Source organism: Sapajus apella, unplaced genomic scaffold (assembly GCF_009761245.1).
Source record: "Sapajus apella isolate SASKATOON/1434 unplaced genomic scaffold, GSC_monkey_1.0 scaffold17, whole genome shotgun sequence".
NCBI classification, from domain to species: Eukaryota; Metazoa; Chordata; class Mammalia; order Primates; family Cebidae; genus Sapajus; species Sapajus apella.
In genome coordinates, this window is record NW_022436957.1 from 4535635 (window position 1) to 4561275 (window position 25641).

At 43.4% G+C, this 25641-nt stretch overlaps 1 protein-coding gene across 1 annotated transcript in view; it reads right to left on the reverse strand.

The window, feature by feature from the left end:
• Nucleotides 1–10262, reverse strand: part of ANOS1 (anosmin 1) — a 192645-nt gene extending 182383 nt beyond the window's left edge. The window contains exon 1 of the mRNA XM_032285867.1: nt 9927–10262. Coding sequence (XP_032141758.1) covers nt 9927–10133 — 207 coding nt within the window. The 5' untranslated portion in view covers nt 10134–10262. The remainder of the gene's footprint in view (nt 1–9926) is intronic.
• Between the last annotated feature and the right edge of the window lie 15379 nt (nt 10263–25641).

Genomic DNA, 25641 nt, shown 5'->3' on the forward strand with positions numbered 1-25641 from the left:
CCATAGAGATCAACTGAAAAGAATTGAAATTCAACCAGATTAGCAAGAACCAGCAAGACACACACCCCTGTCTTGTGGCTTAAATGTGGCATCAGGTTACAATGGGCATGCTCTTAACCTGTCTTGCAGAACAAAGGACTTGAGCTTTGTGGCAATTTATTCCTTCTCTAACAAATTCCCAAAGCCTGGATGCTACCTCGGAGGCTTATGCTATATCGTGGCCATTTAGGTTATGGTCCCCAGAAGACAGACCACACTGTTGCAGGACTCTCTATTTATACACATGCTGTTCCAAGCTGGAATAACTCAGCTAGCAGTCATGAGACTTTCCCTAAAAAGATAAACACCCTCCTCTGAGATCTCATACAAAAAACTCCATCTATTGGACTGAACATGTCTGTTTACAAACAAGTTTTAGCCCCAAATAGACCCTAAGTTCCTCAACAGAGGTTTTAGCTCATCTTTGGAATTGTAACAATCCACTGATATTAGCTAAAATAAATGGAAAGTATTAAATCATTACTTTTAAACATTTTTATTTCTATAGGTTTCTGTGGAGCAGGTGGTATTTGGTTACACAAGTAAGTTCTTTAGTGGTGATTTGTGAGAATTTGGTGCACCCATCACCCGACCAGTATACACTGAACCCAGTTTGTAGTCTTTTATTCCTCACCCTCTTCCCACCCTTTCCCCCAAGAGTCCCCAAAGACCATTGTATCACTCTTATGCCTTTGCATCCTCATAGCTTATTTCCCACTTATGAGTGAGAACATACAACGTTTGGTTTTCCATTCCTGAGTTACTTCACTTACAATATGGTTTTCCAATCCCATCCAGCTTGCTGTGAATGCCATTAGTTCATTCCTTTGTATGGCTTGAGTGGTATTCCACTGTACACACACACACACACACACAGGCACACACCCCCCACAGTTTCTTTATCCACTCATTGATTGATGGGCATTTGAGCTGCTTCCACATTTTTGCAACTGTGAATTGTGCTGTTATAAACATGTGTGTGCAAGTATCTTTTTTGTATAATGACTTCTTTTCTCTGGGTAGATACCCAGTAAGTGGGATTGCTGGATCAAACGGTAGTTCTATTTTTAGTTCTTTAAGGAATCTCCACACCATTTTCCATAGTGGTTGTACCAGTTTACATTCCCACCAGCAATGTAGAAGTGTTCCCTTTTCACCGCATCCATGCCAACATCTATTATTTTTTGATTTTTTCATAATGGCCATTCTTGAGGGAGTATTGTAGTATTGCATTGTGGTTTGACAAAGCAAACAAAAACATAAAGTGGAGAAAGTACACCTTATTCAACAAATGGTGCTGGGATAATTGGCAAATCACATGTAAGAGAATGAAACGATCCTCATCTCTCACCTTATACAAAAATCAACTCAAGATGGATCAAGGACTTAAATCTGAGACCTGAAACTATAAAAATTCTATAAAAATTCTAAAAAACTATAAAAGTTCTAACCTTTGAGACATTGGGTTAGGCAAATATTTCATGACCAAATACCCAAAACCAAATGCACAAGAACAAAGATAAATAGGTGGGACTTAATTAAACTGAAGAGCTTTCGCACAGCAAAAAGAACAGTCAACAGAGTAAACAGATAACCCACAGAGTGGGAGAAAATCTTCACAACCTATACATCTGACAAATAACTAATATCCAGAATCTACAAGGAACTCAGACAAATCAGCAAGGAGAAAAAACAAGCAATTCCATCAAAAAGTGGGCTAAGGACATGAATAAACAATCTCAAAAGAAGATATACAACTGGCCGACAAACATATGAAAAAAAATGCTCAACGTCACTAGTGATCAGGGAAATGCAAATAAATCAGTATTTTTTTAAAGAAAAAAATAAATCCAGCACTTATACAAGCAGTGATTTACATGAAAACAATCTACAAATGCTACATTTGTTCCTTTCTGGGCATTCTTTGCATATTTACTAGTAAGGATAAATATTTTTATCCAACCCTCTTTACCATCAGGGAAACTGTATCCCCTCACCTCTTTGAAACCATGCATGAATTATATTTTTAAAATATACGAAGGATTGTAGGTATTGGAGGATGTAGCTTTTTGGGGATGTCGCTCCTCTGGTTGCATGCTGAGTAAATCCAATGTTGGCTAATACCTGAAATATTGAGGATCTCTTGCCTTCTTCCTAGACCTGCCATGGAGTACTGTTTTTAATGATGTCCTCTTACTCCAGCTACTGCCCACCTACCCTACAGCTATTTCAAGCTTGCCTGAACAGTGCATATTTTCACATTTCATTGAATTCTCAACAATGAGGGAGCATGATGTGCTTACCTACTAGGTCCAAGAATGAAAATCTTTTTAGTGAAGTCATCAGGAGCTAGAAACTAAATTCAAGTAACAGAAAATCTTCTGAATCTGTTTCTTTATTTAAAATGATTTTTTAACTTTGTATACTCTATATATTTTTAAAGGATAGTAAAAGAAGTCTTAGCTAAGAGTGTAAAAGCTAGGTTATATTTTTACTTCTTTTACCTACTAGCTTGAACAGGTCATTTCTATAAGAATCAAGTTGTTTGATCTGAAAAAAGAAAAGGGTTGAATTGGACCAAGTGTTTCTGAAGGCAGGTGTCTTAGACTAGGTTTCCTAGAAGCAGAGGTTGAAATGTGGTTTCTTGGACATGGGATGTATAAGGTTGGGGAGAGAAGCTCTCAGTACAAGAGGAAAGGAAGAAGCAGGAGAAGGCAGAGATAAGACCTGTGTGGGGATGGGATCTCAGCCAGAGCCCTGCATGAGCCTGATCCCATGTGATGCTTTTGAGCATGAATTGCATTACAGAGCTGATTCCAGAAGGGGGCTGGCCTCCTATATTTCCTGAGCAGAGAGCCAATTGCCATGGTCTGCCCACATCAAGAAAGGAGGATGTATGACCTTGCAAGCAAGATGGCGCCCATCGGCCAAAGGTTATTGCCTTACAAGGAAGCAGCTGTAAGCTATTAGCAGCTGATACAGGAGCTGGGGAATGGTAGGGTGAGAGGCAAGAGGTCAGCAACTACATTGACTGGAGAAGGAATTGATGTCTATCGCCTCTTTTAAAATATTTCAGAAGCACCCGAAAAATGACACATTTTCCTAAGATGATGGTGCAAAGAGAAGTAAAATGTCATGACTATTCATTTTATCAATCAGCTCTGGTCATGGGGGCAACCTAATGCTAATCTAAAGCTTGAAAGAGTTATGGATATCTTTGATTAATGTAAAGAGGAAAAACTAGGTCATACTTAATAAATGCCATATGTTGATAGACAACCTGCTTTCAAAATATGGAGCCCAGGGTAAGTTAAATGGAAAGGTTGAAAGGTATCTGACTTCAGAACCCTGAGGCTCTTTGAGCTTAGATGCACAGAAATTACGTTCTTCTATACTTTACACAAGGCATTGCAATGAGGCATTTTCTCAGTTTTTTCCGGTCCTATTTCATAAATAAAAATGCCTTTTGATACTATGGATATGCTTCACTAATTGCTGTCTCAAACCTCCCTTCCCCACAAAGTGGTGTAAGAGTCAGGTTTCTGGAAAGCAGTACCAAGTAATCCATTGGAATGTCTCCCTTTCTGACTTAATACAAGCAGTGCCCCCTAACACTTTCATAAGTCTCTCTATTTTAACCCTAATATTTTATACTCACTCATTGAAATGTATCTGGTAGGTTAGAACATGAAATGTGGTGAATTTATTTTGAATAAATATGATAACCTCCAAATGTATGATTGCACTTTTTAAGGTAGGAACACTTACACCAACAATATTACCTTTTTACTTTGGGTGTCCAAACACATGTAGATGCATAAATAATATCATATATATACAAATATGTATATAGAGATACATATATATCTGATATATATATATATATTTGATACACTGCATGAAGAAATAAGTTAATAAGTATATTTTCTATTGTTTTTAAAATGTTTTATTACAGTCACAGTAAGGTAGAGTTTTAAATCATATTCAAAGAGAAATGCCGTATTAAAAACAAAAAATTGCAATGACTAGCATAAGGTTTCATTTGAGTCAAATTCAGAACATGTTAGAAATGCAGCCAGAGAGCCAGTGACTCAGACCAGGAAACACCAAGACCAAACTGCATCGAGTCTTGTCTCTCCCAGTGGCTCTCTAAATGCCTGATCATCCTGCAATACAACTGAAAACTCAGCACAGGGCAAATGGACACATCATAGGCTGGGTATGAGCACCACAAAATCCACTCCTCTGAAATCTGTGAGCCTGGGGCTGATTTGTAGTTTCTGGGGTTTTGATGCACTAATTGTTTGTTTACTTTTCCTTGGAGGAGAGGCTGGTCCTCTAAGTGGAGTGATCTCATCACCAGCTTCATTCTCCTTTTTGCCAAAACAAACAGCTTCCAATTACTACTAGGAAGAGCCTCTGATCTCTAATCAGCTGCCGAAGGGAGCCTATCAGTGTGGTAGTTTAGAGGGTGAATAATGTCCCATTAAGGAATTATTTCTTAACACCAGTAAAATCCTGAAACCCTAGGGCCAAGGCTGCCAGCAACCTGCCATTTGTGTTCCAGCAGGATCCCATCCACTTTCTCCCTGGGCATTCTGAAATCTGGCAAAGACGCAGATACACATACACACCACCTCTCCTTGCTTCATTTGCCCTCTCAAGTGACTACTACTTTTCCTCAAATCCTACTCTCTTAAGCCTCCGTTGAGAAAACACAGGCAGAGAAAGAGCAGGTTCCAGGCCTACCAATGCTGAGGCTGCCAATGGCAGGTCACAAGCCTGCCCATGCTTAAGGAACTGACTATGCTTAGAGCTCAAGGCTCAGCTACACCTGTGCCACCATAGGCAGACCCAGGGGAGGTCAGAGGAGAGGGAGTGTCCAGGATGAAGCGTAAGGCGCACAGTCACTCTCAAGTGCAGCAAGAGTTACCTATGAAGAGTCAAGGCTTATCTCAGGCACCAGCTTCCTCCTTTCCCTCTCTTTAATCTTTTAGAGAAGTTGAGCACATAAGACGAGAGATGTTTCTCCCCAATGAACATGTCAGCATCATACTCTTTAACATTACAGGTGACCCTATGATGAACTGCAATGCTACAGTAGGCTTAACCTTTCCCAGATGGCCGCATCCTTGACATACAAACAAAGCAAACTAGGTCAGTTTCACAGACATATGACCAGTGCAGTCCACTCTATGCTCACAAGAGGACCTGGGCTTGGGGGATGCTCTGCAATGGCCATACTGAAATTCTCTGAGTTTGAGTTTTGTATGTAAGAGTCAATAGCACACTACAGTACTCCCTGGAGAGCGGACATGTCAGCTCACAACCGATCCTGACTCTCACCGCACCCTCACCTTTCCAGGACAGGCTCTTGCCACCCATTCCCCCATCACCTGGCATCCCAGGCTCCCATCCCATGATCCCTGCCCACTATGATCCCTGCAGGGGCCTGGGCATGAGTGCAGAGAGGATCAGAGTTGGCCATATGCATGTCCTACAGTGACCATGGTATGGCAGTGTCTGTCCCCATTCCATGCTGGTAGCACAATGGCGTGTTTGGTGGGTGACCAGCCCAATTCTGAGACACTGAGGCACATTCACTGAGGAAGTTGCAATACACCTGGGGGCTGCCCATCTACTGGGGGCAGGAGCAGCTGGCCTAGGAAGGGGAGGTACCTGGCTCAACTTCCAGAGGACCTGTGCCAGGCTGGAGTGCAATCCCTGGGTGCAGCAGCAGGCAGAAGAGGGGACCTGGCCAGCATCATGCCTGAGCACACATGTCTGAGCCCAAGGCTCCACGTGCCTGTGAGACCAAAGCCTTGGGGAGCCTTTTCTTCCTCCTTCCACCATTTCCAACTCTGACTGTTTGGCCCCTCTGGCCGTTTTAGGGCTCCCTCCAGGAATTAAATTGCTCTGATATTTGTGTGTAAAGCTGGCATTTCACAACATAAAAAAGAAGAGTTCATGTCATGCTAATAATTAAACTTTCAAATTTTCTTTACTGAGAACAACATGGAATAGGAAATTTAAAACACCATGACAAGTTAAGAGAAGCAAGTCACAGAAGAAAGGAAAATGTTTTATATCTTAGATCCTTTAACAAACACTTTTTTTTCTTGCTAAGAGGCCCCACATTTTTATTTTGCACTAGGCCCTGAAAATTAGGTAGTCAGTCCTGAGCTGAATTATCCAGCTAACCAACAAAAATTCTAACAATAGAAACAAAGCCAAAAGATAGAAGCCATTCTCACTGGGAACCCAGCTAAACCATCAATGAACTGTGATAAGCCAACTTTTTCAAGACGTCTGAGTTCTTCCCTAATTCAGTAGCTGTCTCCTAGGAGTGTTGTGGGGATTAAAAGAGGTAGTACTTGTAAAACACTCGGAAGAATGGCTCCTCCTTACTAATCTTCTGGGTAGTGCTAGCTGCTGGATTACCATCACTCACATTACCCCAACACGTTTTGCATCCTGATTGCACCTTGCAGGGCCGGTCCTCCCCCACTGGGCACACGAGGGACTGACATTCAGGAAGGTGGTGTGATGCACCCAAACTACCCATCTATGAAGCAACAGAGCCTGGGTGCAGAGCAGATCTGCCCAGCCCCAGAGCCCACCTCCCTGTTCCATACCTCACAGGCATATAGCTCCTCTTCACTCTGCTAACAGCACATATGTGTAATATTTGTGAGCCTGAAAGAGCTCTGTGCTGAATGCTGGACAAAGCTTACTGGAGCCAGATACTGACATTTCAGGAGGTGCTAACATGCACTGTTTCTTTTCATGAATGAAGGGCCGCATTCAGTAGTGAAATGATGGGATTTTCATCCCATCTTCCTTTCTGTATGACATTCTAAGCAATTCCAGGTCAGAGCAATGTTGGATTCCTCAGGTACCGCTGCTCTGCATTCCCAACCCCATGCCTCAGTCCTGAGTCCCTTGTGTTTTTGGGCATGGTTGACAGCCACTGTGTGCAGGTGGGGCAGAAGCAGCCTGCAGACCTGGAGGTGTGAGGTGTGCACATCTACAAACCACTTTTCTGTCTTTTTGCTGCAGGGGTGGGCAGTGGAGGAAAGTGGGGACAACTGGGGCACAGACTATGATACTACAGCTTCCTCTGCAGGCCAACGCCAGCAGGTCGCTGCCTACACCATGAGTGCATAGGCTGGGCTCTCCTGAGGCAAGGCCTGACAGCTTTCATACTTGAAAGTCCACATACCTGGCTGGCATCCAGACTGGAGGCCAAGCAAGCTTCTCCCATCCTTAAACATGGCCTGAAATAGTGCAAGAGAAGATGGAAACAGGCACCTGCTCCAGAGATTGCTTTATGGGTGGGCTCACTTGCAGGAGTTGGAAGGGTGGGGTGACCATATAGGAAAGGGATCTCCCTAAGACTTCCTGTAGGAAGACCTTTATAAATAGACTAATAAACACCACATGCAGTGTCATTAGTTGCCTACAGACTGATTGTTCCACATTCTTTTATTTTATTTATTTATTTATTTTTAAGACAGAGTCTTGCTCTGTCATGCAGGCTGGAGTGCAGTGGTGTGATCTCGGCTCACTGCAACTAACACCTCCAGGGTTCAAGGATTCTCCTGCCTCAGCCTCCTTAGTAGCTGGGACTATAGGCATGTGCCACCACACCAGGCTCATTTTTGTATTTTTTTGTAGAGACAGGGGTTTCATGTTGGCCTGGCTGGTCTCGAATTCCTGACCTGAAATGATCCAACCGCCTTGGCCTCCCAAAGTGCAGGAATTATAGGCATGAGCCACTGCACCCGGCCCATCTTCCTTCTAATTATAAAAAGAAAACAAAAACAAAAACAAAAGGCAAGCAGCTGGGAACAGGGGAGCTTGGGGTTTTATAAGGAGAGTGTGTTGCTGTCTTTTCAGATCTTAAAAAAGCTTAATCCCTGCAATTTAGATAAATCAGATAGGCATTACCAGGTTAGGGTTAAAGCTCCCAGAATGGCTTTGCAATTGATTACAAACACAGCACTTATTAAGTCTTAACTGAGTAATTTGCAGCTTATTTCACCCCCAGCTAATTAAAATGTAATCAGGATTGTCTGGCAATGTGCATTCTGTCAGCAGTTTTTCTTCCAAAGAGAAATCATGCCAAGGAGACCACAAGAAAAGCCTTTCACGGGAACTGGCTTCATCTAAGCTGCTGCTTTAGCCACTGAAACTGTAAAACAAATAAATTACAGCACTGACAATTCAATTAAAAAAAAAAAAAAAAAAAGGTACTCTTTCTCCCTGGGAATAGGCTGCTCTGTTTTGTTTTGTTTTCAGTTGTTTCAAACAATAGTGTGGCATCTTCTCAGGAGAGCGACTTTCAGGGTAGGACTCGGAGGGTTGGAAACCAGGTGCCCGGAGACCAGCTCTCTCCTGGCTCTGTCCAGGAGGTCTGGGTAATTTCAACACAGGAGGTGAGCACTGGGTTTTCCATTCCCTGAAGACCCAGGAGGACCGCAGAGCGTTTCCATTTCTCTGACACCCTCAAGATGCTGCTTCTATGACTTAGAACAAACACAACTGCACACTCTCGAAAGCGCCAGCGTCACCAGTCGGTTCAAGATCATCCTCGAGGGCTGAGGGGAATCACTTCCACACTCCACCCTTATTAATATGGCCTCCTCTGGCAGCTTAATTCCCAGGGCCCTTCGGGGGAACCCCCTTGACCCAGCCCCGGCAGGAGGGGCGCCCAGTTTAAGAGCCAAGTGTTTGGCCCCAGTTCCCGCCCAGCCAAGGATTCCCCCTCCCCCCAACCCCCACCTTTTCTTTTGGTCTCCCCCGAGTTTCCCTGAGACGAGAAGTTGGGAACGTGGAACAGGTGGGCACCTAGTAATAGAGGCGAGAAGGGTGAGAGAGAAAAATAAGTGAAGGATTTCAGAGCTCGCGCGCTCGTCTGGGCTGGTGGAGGCAGCAGCTACACTCGCGCCCGCTGAGCCCGGAACCTGCTCCGGTGCGCCCACCGGCATCCGGAGCCTCCGGCGGGGTCCGCGCCACGGGGCTGAGTCCCGGCGATCAGCTGCAGCCAAGAGCCCGGTTCCCGGAGCCTCCCACACACACGCGCGCACACACACACTCCGCTATCCTCAGGCTGAAAGAACCTACGCACGGGGTTTGGGGGACAGTGCACTAGGGACTCGTCCCCGGAGTATCCAAACACGGCCCCGCCAAATCCCCTGTCCCCAGCACTTCTTTCCTGACGCTCTACGCTAGTCCAGAACAAGACCTTGAATTTTTGGGGTTCCAAATTGAGGCGCGCACAGCCACCCACACCCCCCAACACGCACATACACGCACCCTGGAAGACGCCTTGGCACGAGTGCCCTGGCTGGGGCTCCAAGGGTGGGCAGCGAGCTCTGGGCCCGCGGAGGGTGAAAATCCTCACTCAGACAAAGTGTAGGCCCGCAGGCACCTGCGGGGCTGGAGCTCGAGGCGAGGTCCCTGGGCGTACCCAGGCGCGCCTCCTGGACTCCCTCCCAGTGACCCGGGGCGCCTGGAACTTTGCGGGAGTCGCCAGCCGCCCGGAGTCTCGCACAGTCAATTCCCGGGAAACCGCCACATTCAGGCACCCACCCTCGGCATCTAAGACGCCCTCCCCAGGGAAATCGCATTTGGTTTACTGCTGGGAAGGAAGGAGTTGGAGCAAGATGCCTCGGGCTTCTTTTTCGTTTCAGGGGCGGGGAAGAGGCTGGAAAGAGAGTTCCAGCACCCTGACTGTAAGATCCACGCCTAGGGGAAGCCGAGATCAGCCCGCCGCGGTGGCCGAGAACTTTGCGCGCCCAGGCTCTGAGGAGCGCGCCCCAATGCGCCCCCGCCGCCGCCGCAGCCCCAGAAAGAACCCCGGGCAAGCGAGGGCCTCCCGGTACCTGGAAGTGCTGGAAGAAGGCGGAGATGCGAGTGATCTGCAGGCTCAGGCACCTGGAGGCGCAGCGGGCGCGCTGGACGCTCCCGGCAGACAGCGACTCGTCCAGCCGTCGCGCAGCAGCGGCGCCGGGGCCGGCCGCTAGGCAGCCCCCGGAGGCCACCAGCCAGAGGCAGAGGGTCAGGACCACGCCGGGCGCCCCGGGCACCATGGCTGCGGGTCGGGGGCGAGGGTGCCGGGCGCGGGCGAGTCTCCCAGCTCCGCGCCGGGGCCGAACTGCCGGGGACCAGGCAGCCGCAGCGACTCCGCCGCAAAGTTCAATCCTTCAACTCCGGCCAGACCCTCCCCGCCGACCTCCCTCCCGGCTCGCCCTAGAGGGGTGGGGTGAGGGGAACAGGCGGCCGCTCCATTGGCTGGAAGGCGTGTGAGTGACAGGAGGGCCGGGCTCAGGGCTCGTGTGCCGGTCTCTGGGGCTGCTGGCCGGGGCGCTTCTGGGGAGGGCGACGCTGAGCGGCTCTCAACGCCGCAGGTCTCGGCGGGCAGGGCTCCCACGCAGGCGCCTCTCCCGTCCGCACCAACCGCTTCCTGCCCCTCCCACCTCCCCCCTCCGTCCAGGTAAACGTTAGGTGTGAGCAGGCCCAGGCCTGTCAGGAGGGCTGCTCCCTTCAGCTGGAGGGAAGAGGCCTCAGGACCCCCAGGGACGTCCCACCTGCCTGGGGATTGACCCGGCTCCCCTAAGTGGCCTGCTTTCTCCCGACCTCCCCTGGGTCCAGGCTTTTCCCACGCTTTCACATACTCCAAATCCCTTTGCCCGGGTAGTGGAAAGAAGGGAAGAAAACTGAAATGGCAGTAAGGCAGACGGGGAGGGGAGCGTGGACATACGCCCTACAGTGTCCTGAAGACATCTTCCTCCTTCTCTCCCTCCTGCATTTCTTCTGTCCTTCCCGCATCCCTCCCTCTTTACCTCCCTCCCGCCCTATTTTCCCTAGAAACAGTCTCAGTGTATAGCTAATCACCTTTAGGTCCACACGCCTTGTTTCCTCAGGTGCCTGTTTTCCTAGTAAGCCTTGCACGCCCAGAATGAGTGATTTCTTCTAAATAGACTAATAGACTTGAGTCTTCACCTCTTTCTTTCCCCCACAATTTGCCCCGAGTCTCTTGACCCAGCCTTTTTAGCTTTGGAATGGCCGCTCTGTCCTCTCCTGTCGTCTTTTCCAGTGTTCTCTCAGCACAGAGTTCTCCCTCCCCAGCCAGGATCCTTCCAGGGAAAGACCGGAGGCATTGATAAGACATTGCCTGTAACAAAGCTTTACACTCCCCTGAGCTCCATCGGGAAGTGACAGCCTCCTTGCAGGTAGGAGACCCCAAAGAAAAAAGACCCAGGCACACTCCTATTCAAATGGAGAGCAACTGACTGCTATTCCTGTGCTCTGACACCTCCACTGTCTCCTATCCAATTGCACTTTAACCTTCGGAAATACAGGATCTCCATAAGCACCCAGCTAGGCACCGTCAGGGTGCCTAGATGCCCTCGCTCTACTCAAAGCTACCTCAAAAGGCTCGATTCCCTTTTGCACAGAGCCTGTATAGTTGTTTTGCAATTTCCCACCCTTTCCCCTGTTTTTGTACACAGGTTGCCCTCTGCAATTTTGAGATCTTCCTGTTAACAAATTACAATGACAGCCATCTGCAGGTATCCTATTATAACTATGAGTGTTTTCAAAGTACATCATCTTACACATGTATTTCTTCACATGGCTTAAATCAGCGAGGGCAGTAGAATTATTTGGCCTTGGTGTGTTTCTCAGCGAATTAGAAAATCAGGATCATCTTGTTCAAAAGTTTCTGTAGGCAGAGCCAGTTTCATGGACGTGCAAGCAGTACAATGGTACAGTCCCACTCTTAGAAGGCCTGTTCTGTCATCACCATCCTGAAACTTTATACATTTTGAACAACCTTCTCTGAATTTTCATTTTGCATGAAGCCTCACAAATTATGTAGCTGACCCTATCTGTAGGATTTAGCCATGACAATCCTTTCCTTCAGGGGTCCCCAACCGCCAGGCCTCCGACCGGTACCTGTCAGTGGCCTGTTAGGAACTGGGCCACACAGCAAGAGGTGAGCAGGAGGGCAGGGAACATTACTGCCTGAGCCCCGCCTCAGGTCAGAGCACTGGTGGCATTAGATGCTGATGAGGGCTCGAACCCTATAGTCAACTATGCATGCAAGACATCTAGGTAGCACACTCCTTATGATAATCTAATGTCCATCTGAGGAGGAACAATTTCATCCCCAAGCCATCACCTGCTACCCCCAGGTCCATGGAAAAATTGTTTTCCATGAAACCAGTCCCTGGTGCCAAAAACGTTGGGGGCCACTGCTTTACTTGGGCTGGAAACCTAGTAACTTTGGCATAAGCTTACATGACTTCAATGATTTGTTTTAAAATTGCTCAGAATTGCAAATGGAAATCTCTTTTGAGTATGTTAAACATACTTAATGTTAACAATGAGTAAAGAAGCTAACTATAGTGACCCCAAGCAGGTATGTACATAAAGCCATGTGTAAATAAATAATGATGTCTGAATACAGGGATTGTCTTCTAAATGTTGTCACTTTCATTTGTGAATTAATAAAAACATTACCAAAAGCTGCAGGGGATCCTTCCCTAGTGTTTGTCTTGAGTTTTAAAGTTAAGCAAATACGTGGTCTTGGTGAAGGCAAATATATATACCTACATTTTCTTAGGTAACTTTGATTTATAATTTTGCGTGTCATATCATGAAATGCATATTCTAGAAAGTGAAATCACAAGGACAAGCATGCTGAGCTTTTAAAAACAGCCTTTGGATTTTCACAGGGGTCGCCGTATCTTTTTAAAAGCAATGTGCTACTTATATGGGTTCCATAGCATATTCATTTCTATGAATAAATGCATTTTATAAGAAACCACAAAAGAGAACAGTCAGTTTAACAGAAAGCTTGGACTTAAACATATAGGACCACCTTATTATGCATATGTTAAAATAATACTTGCGGTTATGTTGCTTTCTTCCTTTAGAGTAATCACAGACATCCTCTTTGATTATGCAGGCCTTTCTCATATTATTTATTTTAATTGCAGCTTAAAGTAACTTTTAAAAGGAAAGCATTCTAGTAAAGTCAGAATAACAGTCAAATTCCAGGTTTTTATTTCATTCTGCCCACGTATGCCCAACTTATTATGCAGCTCGCCTTGCAAGTTGAAAAATGGAAGTTCTCTGACTTTTGACATAATGGGTAAGCTACACCCTAAGTTCATGAAAGCCAACCACAGGGGAGGAGAATCCTGAGTATGATGAGGAAATGATGGATAAAGGGGTAGGACCCTAGGGTGCAGGTAGTAAGACGGTGCTTAGTGTGTCTTTCTCCAAGTCTCCTTGACCCCCATGATCCGAATTTGTCTAGAGAAGAATTGAACCTCACATTGACTTTGGTTTGACTTAAATAGACAAACACACATTTAAATAGAGTAGAAAGGCACCTTAATTATCTCTTACTTATCTCTACATGAACAAAGACCAAAGCGCGTGGTTGTCTTGGTCAGGTTGTGGAGGAATCACACAAAGCCCTCATTCACAGTTTCCGAAAGTTATTATCCTCCTTGCATTTTCTTTAGTTATTGGTTTCTTTTCCTCTTTCTTTTTTTTCTCTGTTTTTTCTGCAGAGAATGAGAAACACCTGAAATCTTTACTAAAGATAGACTCCAGGACCCTAAATTCAGAGATTCTGAATCAATATGTCTGGGGTAGGGGGTTGAAATGTCAGCTTTTAAATAAAACCCCAGGTGATTCCATACAAATTCAGCCAGGGACTACATTTTGAGGGATAATTATTATTAAAGTACATCTGAGGCCTGGCTCAGTGGCTCACGCCTATAATCCCAGCACTTTGGGAGGCCAAGGCAGGAGGATAACTTGAGCTCAGGAGTTTGAGACCACCAATTTGAGGCAACATGGTGAAACCTCATCTCTACAAAAAGTACAAAAACTAACCAGGCAAGGTGGTGGTCCCAGCTACTCAGGAGGCTGAGGTAGGAGGACTGCGTAAGGCCAGGAGGTTGACGCTGAAGTGAGCCCAGATCATGCCACTGAATTCCAGCCTTGGTAACAGCCAGATCCTGTCTCAAAAAACAAACAAAAAGAAAACGGTACATAACCATTAAAAATGGTACAGAAGGTTTGATTTAAGTAGCATCTATGATTTAATTTTGTTTAAAGTATCTTTTTTAGATGTGTGTTGATATGGATTGGACATACTAATCTATTTCTGAACAATCAAATGGACATCTTTTTCCAATACATTTAGCCAAGACTCACTTAGACATTTTTTTTTTCAGGCAGTAACTTGCTTTTTTAAAGGTCTTCCAGCTACATTGGGTAAGAATGAAGTTTAAAGGTAGTAAGTATAATCTGTATCTGACATGCCTCTCTTGGAAAAGCAAAATGAGAACTCGCTTAAAACTTGGAGAACAAATACTTAAATATGACTGTATGTAGGAGTCATGAACAGGGCGATGTCATCCCTGGCTTTGGTTTTCAGAAAAAAGTAAAGTGAGGGGAGGAAAGTCACAGATGAGGTCTAGTTTCCTTTCTAATTTCCTCCGTTTGATGATGCAAGACTGTGCATCTTCTCTTAGAGATTGCAGTTCAGTTCAGGGAAAGCAACAATGGCAAGATGAAGGAGTGTGCCCTGCAAGCGCACTGACCCTGACCCATACTTCCAAACTCTCACGCAAAGTTCTCAGGCTTTGCTGGCTCAGCTCTGCTAAAGCTCTTCTTTAACCGCTTTCCCTCTCCAGACAGAACTAAATGGATAAATGTCAGATTTGCATCTTTAGCAGTGTGGTTTCAGGCAGGAATGAGGTGTACTTTTATGGTACTGTTCCCATCTGTTCCCCGACGGCCAATTTAATGATTTTACAAATAACAATTATTGCTTTTGGCATAGGGTCTTTGACCATACACTCTAGTTTACACAAAAGACCACCGCATCCATTTGTAGTCTTCTGCTTTCTTTTATAATCTTGCAAGGCTAGTCACACTATTTGGGGGTAACTTGAACACGTAACACATTTTTCCCCTTCAACGAGATCATAAAAATTTAGTTGCAGTCCTTACAGTTTAAAGAGATCACTTTTATTAGTCACCTTGATGTTTCCTAAGATTTTACAAAATTTTAGAATTGTGTTTCCTATTACTTTTGTGCACTGAAGACTATTTTAATGACATTTAAACTTCTTTTGCAAAATATACGAAAAATTGTCAAATACTATGATTTCTAACAACCACCACTTCTCAAGAATTTGTCTCTTTGCCCTTTCATGTCATGTCACCATCAATCTGTGTTAAGTTTGGTGCCTGTTCTACACTTGTGCTGATAGTCTAGACTAAGAAGTCCTGGCTGCAATCGTTACTAAAGTTAAAATAATTACTAAAATATAGCTCGGGTGCAGTGGCTCACGCCTATAATCCCAGCAGTTTGGTAGGCCGAGGTGGGCAGATCATGAGGTGAGGAAATCGAGACCATCCTGGCCAACATGGTGAAATCCTGTCTCTACTAAAATACAAAAAAACAAAAAAAAATATAGAAAAATTAGCTGGGCATGGTGGTGCACACCTGTAATTCTAGCTACTCGGGAGGCTGAGGCAGAGGAATCGCTTGAACCTGGGAGGCAAAGGTTGCAGTCAGCCTAGATCCCGCCACTGCACTCCAGCCTGGTGCCAGAGCAAGATTCCGTCTCCAAAAAAAATAAATTAAAAAAATAAATAAATGAAAGAGTGTCAGAGGTGCATTTTCATGTGTCCAGAGCAATTGTCTGGTGATGGCAATGGTGATGATCGGCTGTGGGTGCACTTTCCTTCCCAGAGCCCCACCACGAATCTGTCTCTGTAGTACATGTGATGGCCTCTTGATTCTAGCGTCTTACACAGCAGAACAGATGCTGTACCCAGCAAGGAGGGTGGGTTTTTGAAACCCAGTGGTTTCACAGGCTGCCTGACGCCAGTAACACTGAATGCTTGCCCCAGTGACAAGGAAGTTAACAAATTTTACCCTACTTCTAACGTTACCAACAATACTATAAGCAACCATAAATACTTAGGATTCTCATGTCAAATTCTACATATACGCATAGATATTGAAAAACATACAAATAGTTAGAAATACTTAAAGTCAAATGTGGGAGTCTATTTAAAAATATAAACAGTAACTATTGTATTTCTGGTTCTTGACATGACAAAAATGTTACTGACTTGCCCCTAAACAAATATTTGGAGAAGCATAAACAAATTAATAGAAGCATAAATTGAATGAAGTCTTAAATTATATTACTTTAAAAATGACATTTCTCACTTTTGAGTGGCCTACTTTTCATATGAGTTGCATGATGTACTTTTTAATAAAATTCGTACTTAAAATTTTGTAAAATGAGACTTTTTTGATGCAGTTTTAAAACAAAGCTCAAATAAATAATTGTGTTTATTCTGAATTTCATGTTTAAACATGAAAATAAATCTACGGGTGCTCTTCAGAATTACTGAAACTCTATTCTGTTAAAAGTCTTAAGTGGGTTTTTCTTCTCTGATGTTTTCAACCCTATTGAAATTGACATTGAGCCACATAAATACCAAGGGATTTATTTGGAGAGAAGCCGCTGGAAATTACACAAGCAGTGTTTTAACAGGAGACAGCGCCACACGCTGGCCATTTAAATAAAACGGGAAGGAAAGCACAGAACTGTCCATGTGTAATAATCTAATTTTAGGACAAAGCTGTCCACTCTACAGCATATATCTGACTGGGGTAATCATGCCACATTCTCACTTAGCAGCAACTCGATTACTTCCAGTGGAGATTTAAATATTGCAAGGCATCCCTGCATCTCTACAATTACACTGACCTAAATTAAGGAAATTAGTATAGCAGTTTCAAACAATTTGTTTTCCCTAGCTTTTAAACACTTTCCAACTATCCCTACAAAATTAACTGACAGAGGTGAACTGTCTGTGCATTATGACTGTCTTACACATCTATGGAAGCGTCTGTTCGGAACCACTTATTTGCAACTCCTGCATGGCTTGCCTTTTAGGATTTTGTAAAATGTGAGAACATAAGAATAAAATTTGAAGCCAGGGAAAACAAGAGCAAAAAAAAAAAAAAAAGTTGACAGGCTTTATCTGCTGCATTAGAGAATATGAAGACCCAGAAGCTACCTTTCAACACTCACCAGCCACTCTGCACAAGATGAGAAACCAGCCAAGAGATGAAGAGACACATGTTTAGGAACCTGGGGGGATCCCTGCATTGCTCCAAGACCAAGTAGGTAGGGCCTATGAATGTAACTAAAGCATGAACTGCTTCCTCTTCTGTATCCACTGGGGCTAATAAAGAGCATCCCCTAGGACCACAAACAAAACAAAACAAAAAGAGGCACATTTTGTTTACTTCCAGGATTTTCTATAGTGGCTAGCATGAACCAGCTGGAGAATATTCTGCTCTGATATTGAATTTTGGGTGGTTCAGAGTCAGAAAGCAAAACTGACTCCCTTCCGGTCTCTTCTCATTTTTTCTGGGTCTCTGAATGCCCAGCCCTCCCTGGGCACCACGTAGCACATCAAAGGTCAACTTTGAGTTCCAGGGAGTGCCAAGGCCAGGAGTTCACTTTGCCTTTTGTTTTCTTAGCAATCTGTGTTTTGCTGAGACACAGATGGATACCAGTTGTATATCTAACATGGTAAAGGGAGCCTGGGCAACATAACAAGACCTTGTCTTTACCAAAAAAATAAAAATAAAATTCAGGCAAAGTGGTACACACCTCTGGTCCCAGAGAGGCTGAAGCAAGATCATCTGAGTGTGGAAGATTGAGGCTGCAGTGAGCTATGATCACACCACTGCACTATATGCTGGGTGACAGAGCAGGACCCTGCTTTCTAAACAATAAGAAAACAGAAAAGAAAAAAGATGGTGAATGGGATTCGCCTAATGTTTAAGTGGGGATTCCTAATGGGAATGTTTCTCCCTGGTCTTTCTGGACATTCCTGAGACAGCTAAGGTACTTAGCAACATGGTAACAACTACTGTGCTCAAAAAGAAGCTGAAGGGGAGGTATCCATATGTATTCAACAAGCTTCTTTTTCTTCTCCTGCAAATAATTACTAGCTACCATGCTGAATTGATAAGAGGTCAGGTGGTATTTATCCCTGAGGAATTTATTTTCAACATCTCAATGTTGATAATGCTTTTCATACATGGGGGATTATGGTACTAGGAAAAGTGTTCAGTTGAGAATATTTGTGCAGGCAGAGATGCTCTTGATTTATTGATACAGTGGAAGCCAGTGAAGACCAGTGGCATGATTGGAGAACTGGTCAACTCATTCATATTAGTAGGATATCGCCAAGTGAATTACTGCTTCCTGGCATTATGCACAAAGAAAGAAGTGAAAAGAGATCTAAGCCCTTTTCTTTTTCAGAGAATTGGGTGCACGTGTTCATTGCTTATTTAATATCAAAATACTTTTTTATCATTATCTGCAAAAACTTTAAAGTTATGAGTATCACAACTGCCTACACAGACATTAAGGGATTGTAAGACATGATAGATAGATAAATAGATAGATAGATAGATAGATAGATAGATAGATAGATAGACAGACAGACAGACAGACAGGTAGATACAATTTTGTATGTATGTATACACAAAATTTCCATAAGTACTAGAACTGTTTGTAGACTCTATTTTTCTTTGTCAGTTTCTACATTTTAATTTTAATTATGCAATATAAATTTTACAAACCTTATTATTTTTGTTTTATACACTCACTATTCATTATGATTTATTTTTATATTTATTTATCTTTTCCACTGCTGCTTCTTTCTTACATTTCCATGTTTCCATATAGGTAATTCTTTCTGCTGGAAGAACTTAAATATATGCAAATATATAGATATATGTGTGTGTGTGTCTGTATATATATATACACACACACACTAGTATGGTTCTGTTGGAAACAGATTTTCTCAGATTTCTTTTTGAGGGGATGTATTGCAATGTCTTTGTTTCATTTTTATTTTTGGAGAATACTTTTTCTAGAATAGAATTCTAGACTGGCAGTTATTTCCTTTCCTCATTATTGTTGTTCATGTTTTCAAAGTGGAACAGGGGTCTTTTCTGCCATCTTGAACCAGAAGTTTTCCCACTCATTGTTCTTCAAGCCACTCAGCACACCAGGGAATTACTTCTTGCTGAGGATACAAAATCTCCCCATCTGCTTTGCTCTTACCTTGTTGAGCTTATGGGACTGACTTAGTCCCAAGACCCCTTCCTTTGAAATTCTGTTCTTAAACAGCAGATATCCCTCGCTTTCCCATGTCTCTTCCCTGGTTTTCTTCCCTGGAGCCTCTTTTTGCAACCTTCTGGATTCGTCACTGTTCTTGAAATAATTCTGTTCCCTGTGACAGAATTGAAGGGCAAGTTGGCCAAGGAGGCTTCCCATGGGAAAGATGCCCATGAAGCAGGAACTGAGGACATTCATTCTCTACCTTAGAGAGCCCAGTCAGTACTGGGGCTCTGTCTTCTCCTCTCCAAGCTATAAAAACCAGAATCCTGTTTGCCCAGCCCTGACCTGGTGTCCACTTAAGTGAGGAGCTCTGGCTCAGCTGTGGGTCATTTATTTTTGCCCAGGGCCCACCACAGATCCTGAGTTTCCTTCCTAGAGATGAAGACTCTGCTTTGTGTCAAGCAGCTATGCAAAGAGGCGGTATCAACGAGTGGCTCCTTGGGCCATTCCTTAGTTGCTCTGCAGAACTCTAAGATTTGCATGTGTCTCTCTCAACCCCAGTCCCCATTGCCCAGTGCAGGAAGCATGTCTGGCCTATTGCAAAAGGACCCAAGATAGTCAGTTAAATAAAAGTTGTTGAAAGCATAGAGCCTGCAAAAGATTGCCTGGGTATGAACCCCAGTCAACCCCATAGAAGCTTTTAGAAGTGTGGACTTGGGGATATTATTTATGTTCTTTGTAACTCAGTGTTCTCAAATGGAAAATGGGAAAACCATACCAACTTTGTGGTTTTACCCTAAGTATTCGCTGAGTTAATATCGGTGAACACCACCTGAAGTGTCAGCTCTTATCACATCTTTGCCTCTGGTCTGAAACCTGTCTTCTCGATCATCTCGCTGATGTGACAGTTGTTTGTCATGCAGTAAGAGTTGCTTTATAATGTTTTCCCTCAACAAAGCTCATCTCTCCTCAGACCCATTGGTGTCAGCCATGACAAAGCAGAACTAAACAGCTGGCACCTTCACGTTGTCACTCCATGCCCATGCCCACGGTGGGTGTCGTTCTCTCTTCTGAAATGGCCATCGCTCCTCCTGGCCTGCCATCCCTGGTGCACTGAGAAATGTATTGTTGTCCCCACCTTAGAGGACTGTATTGTTCCATGGGCAGCCTTTTCTAACATTCTCAGATGATACCTCCTGAGTATTTTCTTCATGCTGTTCATTTTTATTATGGTCATCACTCCTTATCAAGTCTTTGTTCACATGTCCATGTCCATCTCCAATTCTCATGGCTGATGGCTATTTCCTATAGGCGCCCAACAAATTCTTTGCCTGGGACTGGAAATACCTGACACTCCTCAGTATGCGACCTCTTTTTTTCCTTACATTTCTTAATTGTTGTATTTTACATGTAACTTTTACTCTAGGTGTTCAAAAGTATGATATAAGAGTTTATGAATAGCATAGACGTTACCTGAAATTATGGAGGCCTGAACCCAAATGGAATTCATCAGACTACCTACCTCCTTCTCTCTGTTTCCCAGAACATATTGTTTGGCTGATTTAATGCTGGATGTCCTGGTTACACTTGCCAGCAGGGGGCACCAAAGGGCTACCTTGGGAGGACGTCCAGCACCTGCTCCCAAAGCCACAGAGTTGACACTGGAGCCTGAAGTTTCCTCATAGGCAAGACACCTTCAAAGACAAAGCTTAAGATGACAATAATGGCTTACCCTCTTGAAAAGCCTGAAGAGGACCAGGGAAGGGAGGAAAGAAATCCTCAAACCATTATCTGACAGACAAATCAGGATCAGTCAGATCAAAGACAAATCCAATATTAGAGGGATATTTCTTTTTTTTTTTTTGAGACGGAGTTTCACTTTTGCTACCCAGGCTGGAGTGCAATGGCGCGATCTCGGCTCACCGCAACCTCCGCCTCCTGGGTTCAGGCAATTCTCCTGCCTCAGCCTCCTGAGTAGCTGGGATTACAGGCACGTGTCACCATGCCCAGCTAATTTGTTGTATTTTTAGTAGAGACGGGGTTTCACTGTGTTGACCAGGATGGTCTCGATCTCTTGACCTCGTGATCCACCCGCCTCGGCCTCCCAAAGTGCTGGGATTACAGGCTTGAGCCACCGCGCCCGGCCTGAGATATTTCTTAAGTAAAGCACAGGACGCATTAACTAAAAAAAGAGAGAGAAAATTTCGATCCACTTGGTTGTATTGAAATTAAGGTATATTGTTTACCAAAGACATCTTAAAGAAAGAAAAGAGACTAATTACAATGTGGAAGAAAATGCCTTCACAATACACACCAGACAAAGTATTAGAATAAAGAATATGGAATTAATTCCTGCACATGAAAAGAGCACAAATAGACCAAATGAAAAATGAGAAAAATTTATAAACAGACATGGACAGAGGAAGAAACATATATATATATGTATATGTATATATATATATATATTTTTTTTTTTGAGATGAATTTTTGCTCTTGTTACCCAAGCTGGAGTGCAATGGCACGATCTCGGCTCAACACAACCTCTGCCTCCTGGGTTCAACCAATTCTTCTGCCTCAGCCTCTCAAGTAGCTGGGACTCCAGGCGTTCGCCACCATGCCCAGTTTATGTTTTGTATTTTTAGTAGAGACGGGGTTTCACCATGTTGACCAGGATGGTCTTGATCTCTTGACCTCGTGATCCACCCGCCTCGGCCTCCCAAAGTGCTAGGATTATAGGCGTGAGCCACCGCGCTGGGCCTGGAAGAAACATTTTTAAAAGACATGTGAAGGGTTGTTTAGAATCATTGGTGATTGGAAAAATATATGAAACAAGCCCACCGTCTACATTATTTTATAAATTTGGCAACAATTTAATAAAAGTCTGACATGCTAATTCATCTGCAATTTGGAAGTCTGACCATGCTAACTTCTTGGAGCATGCACGGCTGTACAGCATCTTTTATTTAAAAAAATATTAGAGATGGGGTATCACTATTGCCCATGCTGGTCTCAAACTCCTGGATTCAGGCGATCCTCCCCTCTCAGCCTTCCAAGTATCTAGGACTACAGGCACGAAATGCTGCACCTGGCTTCAAAGCATCTTTGATACTTTGCTGGTGCAGGTATTGATTAATACAATGACTCTGGAAAAGAGTCTGACATCATCTTCAAAAAAAACAACAACCCACATAGATGATGATCCCTCGTTTTCACTCCTGGTGCAACCCAGCTGAAGCTACCATATATGTCTTATTAAAATCTTGACCAAGCAAGTTTACAGCAGCACAGCTCACGTTAGCAAGATCCTGGAACCAATAAAGTGTTCATTGATAGGACAGCAGATATATAAACTCTTCTGCATTCACATACTGAAATATTGTATAGCTGTTAAAATAAATTAACTACAGAGATGCATATATGAAACAAAACCTTAATATAACAGTATGTGAATAAAATGCCAACAGACTACACATGGCAGGATATGCTCTTCTTTATAAAGTTAAAGGTAACTAGAATAAAAAAGATACTCCTTAGTAACAAATATATGCAATAGACCAGGCACCGTGGCTCAAGCCTGTAATCCCAGCACTTTGGGAGGCCGAGGTGGGTGGATCAAGATGCCTTGAGGTCAGGAGTCTGAGACCAGCCTGGCCAACATGGCAAAACCCTGTCTATAAATATAGAAAAATTAGCCGGTCATGGTGGCATGGGCTGTAGTATCAACAACTCAGGAGGCTGAGGCAGGAGAATCACTTAAACCCAGGTGGCAGAGGTTGCAGTGGGCTGAGATTATGCCAGTGCACCCCAGACAGGGTGACAGAGGGAGATTCTGTCTCAAAAAAAAAACCCAAAAAACCGAAAACAAATATATGCAATAAATTTATATAAAAAGAAAAGAAAAGATCATCATAGGCATGGATTATAATAGTGGACAAAACAGGAGGATTTATTGATCGTATAAGGCCCACCTTTTGTTAGTGGTGGTGGGATTTTCTGGTGTCCATTACAATATTAATAATACCTAATTAAATAGCTAGCTAAGTAGGTAAAATGGGCTATACCTGGAACAATGCTGCAAATGTCATGGACCAGGAACTATAATTTATCTCAATCAGTGTTCCTGAAATTTAAAAATATAATGAGGCCAAAATAACAGTGCCAGACACTACATGTTCACTTAAGCAGCAATACAGGGTCCCAAGCTTCTGTTGCAATATTAAGTGCATCATTTGTTGAAAGAATGGGTCAGAAAGCAATGGTTTGTTTATTTGTTTTGTTTTGTTTTCTTTCTGGATGCAAAGTCAGAGAAGAATAAACCTTAGTAATCGAGTGTTATTCTTGGGAATAATAAGGAGCCAAAAGATAGCGTTCGGATGACTGAAAAGTGTTGACCTTGGGGTTGAAATAGCCCTAGCCTTTTGTAGAGCTGTCTCAAGTCCCTAGTAAAACAATATATCACTGTCAGAAAAGATGAGAAGGTCAAGAGTCCAAGAGAGAGAACTGACACATGGGGAGAAGATAAGAACTCCATGGTTTGAACAACCCACGCCTCCAATGACACTGGCCTTCTTTTTTATTATTTATTTATTTTTCCATAAGTTATTGGGGTACAGGTGGTATTTGGTTACATAAGTTCTTTAGTGGTGATTTGTGAGATTTTGGTGCACCCACCATCTGAGCAGTGTACGGTGCATCACATTTGTAGTCTTTTACCCCTTGCCCCCCTCCCACTCTTCTCCCCAAGTCCCCAAAGTCTTTGGCATGGATGTGGTGAACAGGGAACATTCTACACTTCTGGTGGGAGTGTAAACTAGTACAGCTGCTATGGAAAACAGTGTAGACATTCCTTAAAGAACTAAAAGTAGAACTACCATTTGATCCAGTGATCCTGCTACTGTGTATCTACCCAGAGGGAAAGGAGTCATTATTCGAAAAAGACACTTGCACACACATTTTTATAGCAGCACAATTCACAACTGCAAAATTTGGAACCAACCCAAATGCCCATGAATTAACAAGTGAATAAATAAACTGTGGTGTATATATATATGGTGGAATACTATGCAGCCATAAAAAGGAATGAATTAACAGAAGTGCGTTGGTTAAGTTTGGAGACTATTATTCTAAGTGAAGTAACTCAGGAATGGAAAACCAAATATTGTATGTTCTCACTGATATGTGGGAGCTAAACTATGAGGACACAAAGGCAGAAGAATGACACAGTGGAGCTCACTGTGCCTGTCTGTGGGGAGGGAGTGCCTTTCTTTTTTTTTTTTTTAATTTATCTTATTGCATTTTAGGTTTTGGGGTACTTTCTTCATAGCTTTTCACTCTTGTGGGAGACACACATTTGAGGATCACCATTATATATATATAATGTTCAAAATCAAATGGGCCAAATGAGATCACATAGGAGTAAGTGTGGGTATAAAAGAAGAGCTACAGGGAGATTTCAGAGGATTTTAAAAGGCACCACAAGCCAGAAAAATAGTTACCAGAATTATATGGCCTTCCTTATATCTACGGGTTGGTGAGCTCTGGAATATGCAGACGGGTAATTTGGGCAAATTTCAAGTAATGCAGTATTGGGAAGTAATATGTGGGAAATCGTTATCTGTGTCAGTCATTTGAGGTTTTCTGATACTTTTATTGAATTTTATTCTCTTATCTCTGTTAAGACTCATTTACTTTCCAATTACTTGGGTGAGTTTTAGGAAAGACTCCTGTTAAATGCGCTTTTTTAGTGTTATCGAGAGACCATTCAGTAATATGATAAGTCAGCTTCTGTTTTTATCTCTAACCTCATTACTAATTATGGGAAAGTTCTGAGCACATGGTGGGGAGAAATGGAGAGAGACAGAGAGAGAGAGAGAAAGAGAGAGAGAGAGAGAATACTTGCACCACTGTAGTTAAGGTGAAAGGAAGTGAATAAGAATCCAAGTAAAAAAGCAGAGTGTTTAAGTTCAAATCACAGCTAATTATTCTAAAAACTATTTTAAAATTCTCAATCCAAAGGTATTTTTATGTGCTGAGTTTTTGTTTTTGTTCTTTGTTTGTTTGTTTGTTTTTTGAGATGCAGTCTTGCTCTGTCTCCCAGGCTGGAGTGCAGTGGCGTGATCTCAGCTCACTGCAGCCTCCGTCTCCTGGGTTCAAGCGATTCTCCTGCCTCAGCTTCCTGAGCAGCTGAGATTACAGGCGGGTGCTACCACACCTGGCTAATTTTTGTATTTTTTGGTATAGACGGTTTTTTGCCATGTTGGCCAGACTGGTCTTGAACTCCTGGCCTCAAGTGATCTGCCTGCCTCAGCCTCTCAAAGTACTGAGATCACAAGCATGAGTCACCTCACCCAGAGTGTGCTGGTTTCTAATTATGGAGAAATTATAATGGCTTTGATTTAGA